The sequence below is a fragment of the Myotis davidii genome, unplaced genomic scaffold, assembly GCF_000327345.1.
Source record: "Myotis davidii unplaced genomic scaffold, ASM32734v1 scaffold175, whole genome shotgun sequence".
NCBI classification, from domain to species: Eukaryota; Metazoa; Chordata; class Mammalia; order Chiroptera; family Vespertilionidae; genus Myotis; species Myotis davidii.
In genome coordinates this window covers 3241321-3249838 of record NW_006286972.1, presented here as the reverse complement: position 1 = coordinate 3249838, position 8518 = coordinate 3241321, and the positions used below count along the sequence as shown (strand labels likewise).

The following is an 8518-nucleotide window of genomic DNA, read 5'->3' as shown; positions in this document are numbered from 1 at the left end:
ATCTTTCTTTTTTTTCCATTTCCTTTTATAAATATCTTTTTATTGATTTGAGAGAGGGACAGAGAGAGAGAGAGAGAGGGAGAGAAACATTGATGTGAGAGAGAAACATAGGTTGCCTTCTGTATGCACCTCATCCAGGGATTGAACCCCCAACCTGGGCATGTGCCCTGCCAGGAATCGAACTGGCAACTTCTTAGTGCATAGGATGACATTCAACCAACTAAGCTACACTGGCCAGGTTTTTAAAATATGAAACATGCTCTGCCTTAGGCCTCTCCCAAAGATGTTTTCTCTTCTTTTTCATGGCATCCAAGAGCAGGTCTATAAAGAGGCCCACGTCTGACCTCTGTTTTGTGAGGTTCTGCCGTGACATGGCCTTCAGTGTGGCTCCTGGCCCTTTGCCTTAAGTCTGTACTTGCTGAGGCCACCCTCACGGTGCACATATGGTACCCCCTCTCCCCAGTTCTACCCTGGCCTTTTCCTGAGGCTCCTGCCATCTCTACCTGGCACCCTGATCTCCAGGTGTGCACCCACATCTCCGTGCTAACTTGGCTGTGCCCATGGGTCCAGTCCCATCTCCCTCCTCCACCTCCCAGCGCTTACTCCTCTTTTCTTGTGCTTCTTCCCTCTCCGGGTTGGGAGTTGTTGGGTCCTAGAACATTTTTATCTTTCTTCCGGCACCTAGCCTGGAATCTGGCTTGGTGCGGAGCAGACAGGTCCCATTACCAGAGGAAGAGTGGGTTCAAGGCTCTCAGTGACTATGCAGTCTGGAGCCAGCCATGCCCGTTCATTTCAGACTGTCCTGCTGGGTGTAAATCTTGCACTCCTTGGTTTGGGCATGCATATGATTTGTTAATTAAACCAGACATCATCATACTCTTACTCCCTCACAGATGCCTCCTCTTCTGTTGACGCTGGTGGGTGCCCGTGGAGCAGCCAGCAAGAGCCAGGAGCCCCTTATCTCCTCGGCGTCAGATTGTGGAAAAACCTGAGGCTCAGTGATCTAATGACTTTTTATGTTTTTCTTGCAGCTGAGCTGAAGGAGAAGTTACAATCAGAAATGGAGAGAAATGTCCAGATAATAGAGGTATCTGTATTCTGTGTGTGCATGATTTCCCTTTTCTGCCCATCCCATCAGGTTGACCCCTCCACTCCAAATCCCCACAGAAATACCCCTCCCTCACCTTGATATTAAACCCAGTCAGAGCTTTAGTGGGCTGTGTTGGTCTAGGTGTATTTTGTTTTCTTTCAGAGGCAAAGTGGCCTTTTATTTTTACAAGTTGGTTTTGTCAGAACAGTGTGTGTAACATTAGGCTCTTCCATCCCAGGGTTGGTTTTCTGAGTGGTTGCTGTGTCCTGGCCCTTGCTGCGCTTTGGACAGAGACCTCTGTCCCCACGCAGGGAGGTGTGGACTGCGGCAGTTGAGATGTGGGCAGTGTGGGTTCTGGGACGCTGCAGGGAACCTCAGGGAAGAGCTGTGCCTCAAGGGCAAAGCAGTGAGTCATGGGTGTCTACCTGCGTGCACCATGATTTGCTCTGTTCACAGTGCTGGCCGCACTGGCATGGCCATTACTGTCCTGCTGTTCCCATCTCACACCCCATTTTTTGAGACAGAGTTATGTTTTAGAGGATAACAGAATTAGCTCTTTTCTGAGGCAGTCTCTCACTGGAATTTCTGATTCTCGTAATGTCTCCCCTTCTGAAAGCTACATTTGTGGAGGGGCCATTGGCACTGATGACGGCAGAGGAAATGGGTGACATCAGGGAACATGGGTGATGTTAGATGTGTGACATTGGGGCACGTGGGCATTTCTGTCTTGGTTGCTTGGTCAGGCACTGGTGGAATATGGTTGTCCTGGGTTGGAGACCTGTGCCCCAACCCCTACTCCTTGGCTGGATAGTGGGGACTTGTTCCTCAGGGCACCTGGCACATAGCCTGGCCCTTCCACAGATGTCATTAACATCATTGTAGCATCCTGCCCCCCAGGTCTTTGTGGGGGCAGACACATGAATCTCTGAGAGTGACCACACACCTGTGCTGTGTGTCCTGTTTCTGGGCAGGTGGGCCTTGTTTCCTTTCATTTGCAGTTAGCCTTGTGGATACTTTTGGTCCTGTACATTCAGAGCTGGTTTCCTATGGTGACAGTCTGGTCTAGGCAGGGAGTGACTTCCTAGTTTTCAAACTTATGATTTAAAATTTTTTATGACAGGTAATCAATTATTGATCATACTCTCCTTTTTCCTTATTTAAATTAGGCCCTGAAGCAAGACTGGGAGTCTGAAAGAGATTTATGCTTAGAAAGCCTACGCAAAGAATTATCTGCAAAGCATCAGTCAGAATTGGAGAATTTACAAAGCCAGTTTAAGAAAGAATTGGCAGAACAGAAAACTGAGCTGGAGAAGATTTTTCAAGCCAAAAATCAGGCAGAATGTGAGTATTTAATTAAGATGAGCAGGTCTTACAGGGGGATCAAATTTTCCTGTGAAATTCTGGAATAAACACCATGATTCGCCAGATTTGTGGTGAATATGAACTGTATGTGTTCAAATGCCAGATAACGGTGCTTGTGACACCGCCAGCTGACCAAGGTGCAGGGCTGCCTCAGGACAGTCAGCTGTGGGTTCTCCCCTTGTTGACTACAAGTTCCCTAAATCTTCCTGAAACTTACGTTTCAGAGATAGTTTTTGCATGTTTCATTATTATATTGCTACCCAAACAGTAGTATTGGGATTGTTCATTTTTTATGGAGGTTGTTGCCTATTACCCGACCTGTCAGAACAGCTGGGTGCTGGTCAGCTGTTCTGGACCCCTCCCTCCCTCCTGAGGGGAGCAGCGGTGCTGAGAAGGGGCCTGCAAGGAGCCTGGGGGCCTTGAGTGGGAGGTGGCCCTCCTAGTGCTAACTGTCGTTACACTGCGACGGGCTGGCTGATGGTACTGCCGAGGAAGAAGATTGCCGTTGTAAACTGGGCGTCTCTGCCTCAGTGTCCCTCCAGGCTCTGCAGGCTCAGCATGATGCTGCTGTGAAGAAGCTCCAGGAAGACCTGCAGTCTGAGCGCTGCCGGCACGCGGAGGACCTGGACCTGAGAGTCAGAGAGAAGGAAAGAGAAAAACAGCTGGAGGTGGGCGATTATTTAATTAATTGGAAGGTTTAAGATGGAGATGTTTCACATTCTGTTATTTGCTTAAATACTAATTTAAGACAATTGTCAGTATTTGCTGGAGCTGGTAGGTGAGGTACAGAGTCTGTAAGGTTGATTTGACAGTTATATGTTCAGCCTTAGATACAGAGAATTCACATTCTTTACAAGTCCCCCTGAGATGCTTACAGACTTCAGGTAATAGGGGTGGAGGGCCGTATGCTGCCCTCCAGCATATGGGTGGCCGTATGACCACAATTCCATTGCTGCTTATGTGTTTGAAACTCTTTCCAATGAAACACTGCATATCAGGATGGGGACGATGTGGCCAGATCTACTGAGACCTGAAGTATTTCTGTCACTAAACCCAAGAAGCAAGCAATGCCCCCAAGCATTGGTTCAGGAAATTAAAAAGAAAGTAAGCCAGGGATGGAGTCAGTCATGGCCTGTGCGTGGGTTTACAGATGAGGAGGGGGAGGAGTCAAGCCCGGGAGGAGCCTGTATCTCTGTCCCCTGCAGCTCTCACACGCACTCCCACCACCTCTCCTCCAGACTGAGGCCACGATGGCCAGGCAGAGCCAGGGCCGGGCTGGCGTACACATCACTTTCTTGATGAGAAAGAGATGACGGGAGGTTACCTTCTGTCCTGTGCCCTGGATGAGAAAAGGCTACAGGGGCCTCTGGGCCAGCGCTGCCCTCTCTCAGGCTGACTGAACATGCTGACCCTGAGCCTCTGTGCATAAGCAGGTTGGAGCTGTTCCCAGCTTTGTTGGTTCTCCTCTCTCTCTCTCTCTCTTCCTCTCTCTCTCTCTGGCTGGCATATAGCACAGGTTTGGTGTGCTAGCTTTGTTTGCCCTGAAAGAAGCTGCTTCCCAGGAAGGTTGAACAAGAAATGCAGAGAAAACCCAAACGTACCAAGGGATGAGGGAGGTCTGTGATCACTAATGAGAAGGAAAGGCCCCTGTGCAGAGCACGTTCAAGTCGACGACGGGGGGGACCTCTTCGGAGATTGAGTCATGTGGTCAGTGCCAGTTGGCAGCCTGGGAGGGAGCCTGTGCACCCTCCTCATGGGGCCCAGTCCCTGAACACCCACCCATCGGCCCTCCCCTGCCTTAGAGGGCAACAGAGAAAGTCTCGTCCTTGGTCAGTGAGAAGCGGTGGTCTCTGCAGGGAAAAAGGCAAGGGCCTGGGCAGTTGATCTGTGAGAGAAATACCAGGTGCTCATAGGACTGCGATGGGGAAATGGCACCTTTAAACATGGTGAACGGTAGTTTTTCTCTGGTGCCGTCATAGCTAGTGTTCTCTAGGCTGGATGTTTGGGATTTGAGCTTTTACTCATGTGCTCTCTCTCATGCCTGTCAGTCTCGGGCTCACTCTCGGTCAGAGTCTCACTGTCGCCTTCCTTTTCTAGTTGGAGAACCTTCAAGCATCTTACGAAGAGCTGAAGGCTCACTCACAAGAGGAAGTCAGGCGCCTGTGGTCCCAGCTTGAGTCCACGAGGACTGACAGACAGGAACTGAGTGGTGAGGAGTTTCATGTTGAGGATTCAGAGTCTCAAAAGCTGAAGCTGTGGGTTTTTAATTGTGGGACCCTGAAATGAGGATGTAGCAATTGTAGCAAGTGCAAAGAGTGATTTGTGTACTTCCTGAACATGGATGTGTGGGGTTTGCTTGTTGGTGGGAGCCTTGGTTTCATGCTAAGCAAGCTGCCTATTCATGAGTGTTTGCTTGTGTTGATGTCAGGCACCTGTTGAGTGTGTGTGCTTCTGTCTAGATTAGAAGCTGCTGGCATCTGGGGTCGCAGGTGTGCCTTCTCTGTGGCTCCCATGAGCTCACCTGGTGTAGACTCCCATTGCCCCCTGTTGGAGGGTGGTGATCCCGAGTCTCCAGGCCCAATAACTGCAGCCACCATTACTGAGCGTAGCTCACCTGGGTCCCCTTACAGCAGCGGTTCTCAGCCTGTGGGTCGCGACCCCTTTGGTTGTCGAACGACCCTTTCACAGGGGTTGCCCAAGACTATCCTGCATATCAGATATTTACATTACGATTCATAACAGTAGCAACACTACGGTTATAAAGTAGCAACGAAAATAATTTTATGGTTGGGTCACAACATTTTAAAGGGCCAGAAGATTGAGAACCACTGCCTTACAGAATCATGTCAGAGCTCCCTAGCGGCACCTTCAGATGGGGGAGGTCATGAGATACAATGGGGGAAACACAGATGTGTGCTTTTCTGCTGCTAATCTCCAGAGTGAGCCTTTTAAACGAGTGATTGTCCTTACTGGGTGAGTGTTGTTGGGAACAAAGACCAGAGTTAGGAGAAAGGATGAGAAGCAGCCTGTCTGCTGCATGGTGGTGAATAAGACTGTGTCTGTCACCCCTCACTCTGTCACCCCTCACTCAGTCTTTCCTTCTGCTCTGTGTGGCACTGATGGAGGCCACAGGTGGCACTGGTGGACTAAATGTGTACATGACTTCATGCATGCTTTCACACACGTGTTCCGGCTCTAGCATGTTTACTGGAAGTCTTTACCTTTGCACGTAAGGGCCCTCACAGGGAACCCTGATTTTGAAATCTCTGGGATAATGAATTATTTCTTATGTTATTTGAAAGCTGATTACTTATTGTTGACCAGCTGGCAGCCTTCTCTTGATCAAAACAACAGTGACACATTCTCTTCTGGTCTGTGTTACTGTTGCCGTTAACAGAATATCACAGACTTGTTGGCTCAAACCACTTCTTAGCTTGAAGATTTGTGGGTCAAAGGTCTCCGGCAGCGTGGTTGGGCTTTCTGCCCAGGGTCACCCACAGCCGAAATTGAGTTGCTGGGCTATCCCTTGACCTGGCTCACTCAGGTATGGCAGAATCTAGTCCCTGTGGCTGTATGACAGGTCCTGTGTTGTTGCTGGCTGTCAGCCACCACTCGAAGCTTCCAGAGGCTGCCCCTATTCCTCCTTGCGCAGCCCCTCCATCTTCAGAGTTCAGCAGCACATGGGATGCTTCTCACATGTTTAGTCTCTTTGGCTTCTCCCTCCAGCCCGAGAACACTGAGGTAGCCGGTCGTCTCGCTGGGCACAGGTCATCCTCCTGTGTCACATTAGCCAGTCACAGCTTCTGGGTTAGGGGGCTTTTAGAATTCGGCCCCCTGTACCAGGACCTTTAGTAGCTCCCGGTTTTTCCCAAGTGTTTCTGTTTAAGGTGATCGTGTAATTTCATCTCATTAAAGACTTACGTGAGCAGCTCCTGGCTCGAGCGTCTCACGTGGAAGAATTAGAACACCTGCAGCGAGACTTTGAGCAGCAGCAGCAACAGGAGAAAACTGAGCATGAGTCAGAACTGGAGCAGCTGAGACTTTACTTTGAAAAGAAATTGAGGGATGCTGAAAAAAATTACCAGGAAGACCTGACTCTGTTACAGCAGCGGCTGCAGGAGGTGAGGGAAGACTCTCTTCTGGAGTCTGCGGAGATCAGGTAAATAAATCAGTTTTTACCTTGAATATGTATTTGAAATATGGGAACCTTGAGCTAAAACTGAAATCTAGTTTATGCGTGTGTTTTGTTTTTGTTTCTTTGAGCTTCCCTTCAAACACCAAAGTACAATAAGTGTATTGTATATGTGTCATCAAAGTTGATTACAGCTGCCCTGACCTTACACTTGAGAGACATTGCCTTTCCAAAGGAAAAGGCACAAGAATTTGTCTCTCTGACAGTCTAGTTTTTTTTAAAAAAATATATTTTATTCATTTTTTACAGAGAGGAAGGGAGAGAGCTAGAGAGTTAGAAATATCGATGAGAGAGAGACATCGATCAGCTGCCTCCTGCACATCTCCCACTGGGGATGTGCCCGCAACCCAGGTACATGCCCTTGACCGGAATCGAACCTGGGACCTTTCAGTCCGCAGGCCGACGCTCTATCCACTGAGCCAAACTGGTTTCGGCTGACAGTCTAGTTTCAATATTTCCACAGTTTTATCTTCCTTTATTCTTCAACTAGAGGCCTGGTGCATGAAAATTTGTGCACTTGCCAGGGTGGGGCGGGGCGGGGGTGTCCCTCAACCCGGCCTGTGCCCTCTTGCAGTCCAGGACCCCCCGGGGGATGTCCACCTGCCAGCTTGGCCCACTCCCCAGGGGAGCGGGCCTAAGCTGTCAGTCAGACATCCTTACTGCTGCAGAGGAGGTGGGAGAGGCTCCTGTCACTGCTGTTACGCTTGCAGTTGTCAGCTGGGCTTGTGGCTGAGCGGAGCTCCCCCTGTAGAAGTGCACTGACCACCAGGGGGTAGGTCCTGTGTTGAGCATCTGCCCCCTGATGGTCAGTGCACGTCATAGCCACCAGTCATTCTGCCTTTAGGGTCAATTTGCATATTATCCTTTTATTATATAGGATAGGATACTATCCCTATATATTTAAGCAAATTTTTAAATTTTTTCTTTATTGAATTTTGTGGGATGTTATTAGTTAATAAAATTATATAGGTTTCAGGTGTACAATTCTATGATACATCATCTATATGTTGTATTGTGTGTTCCACTCCTGAAATCTAATTTTGCTTGTGATTTCATGCCAATGGAGATGAATAGCCTGGTATTCTATTAACACATTTTTATGTTTGGGACCCAGAATCAGAGAACATTAGAGCTAAGAGCTGAATCTGACTCACAGGACAGGCTGCAGATGATGTGCGGCTGGTGGAGGTGGGCTCAGGCAGTGGGGATCTATGTTGCCTCAGGGTCCCTGTCATTAAAACACCAGCTGTGGTCACTGACACATATTTCAGTCAGTGGTGCCCTGTTCTTGATGCAAGTAGGCTTGTGATGGAAGGAGCAGGAAGGGTTTTCTTCTTTCATGTGTCAAATCCCAGGGATGGAGCAGAGTTCAGATGTGAAAGTGCTATGTGTAAGGTTTTCAGGATGTATTTTCTCTTAGTTCATCCAGTGCGGTTTTAGAAGAGACTTCTGAAAAAGAAAGAAGAGACGACCTCGATCAGCTCAGCTTCCATCTGGAGCAACATGAGGTGACAGGCCAGTTTTGTTTTATTGATGTACTAGTGACCCAGCGCGTGAAATCGTGCGAGACCCAGACCCGCGGGAAATAGCATGAGACCCGGGACCCCAGACCCTGCTGCGCCATGCATGCAGCCCCACCCACCCGCGCTCGCAGCGCACACAGCCTCCTGGTGACTGGTCTTTGGTTGTTACAGCATTAGGGCCATTGGGTTTTTATAATATAGATAATTGACATATAATATTGTATTAGTCCAAGGTGACAATGTAATGATGCGATATTTGTCCATATTGTGAAATGATCACCACACATAAGTCTAGTTAGCATCAGCACATAGTTAGTTACAAATATTTTTTCTTGTGATGAGACCTTTTAT

General features: G+C 48.6%; 1 protein-coding gene across 7 annotated transcripts in view; it reads left to right on the top strand.

Moving 5' to 3' along the window:
- PCNT (pericentrin) overlaps nt 1–8518 on the top strand; it is a 90905-nt gene that overhangs the window by 13076 nt on the left and 69311 nt on the right. For 6 of the 7 annotated variants that reach the window (XM_015560693.1, XM_015560691.1, XM_015560689.1 and 3 more), the window contains exons 5-10: nt 1032–1087; nt 2257–2431; nt 2984–3120; nt 4550–4661; nt 6368–6611; nt 8065–8152. In XM_015560693.1, the coding sequence (XP_015416179.1) occupies nt 1032–1087; nt 2257–2431; nt 2984–3120; nt 4550–4661; nt 6368–6611; nt 8065–8152 (812 nt within the window). The remainder of the gene's footprint in view (nt 1–1031; nt 1088–2256; nt 2432–2983; nt 3121–4549; nt 4662–6367; nt 6612–8064; nt 8153–8518) is intronic. The other variant, XM_015560688.1, reaches the window with a different exon arrangement.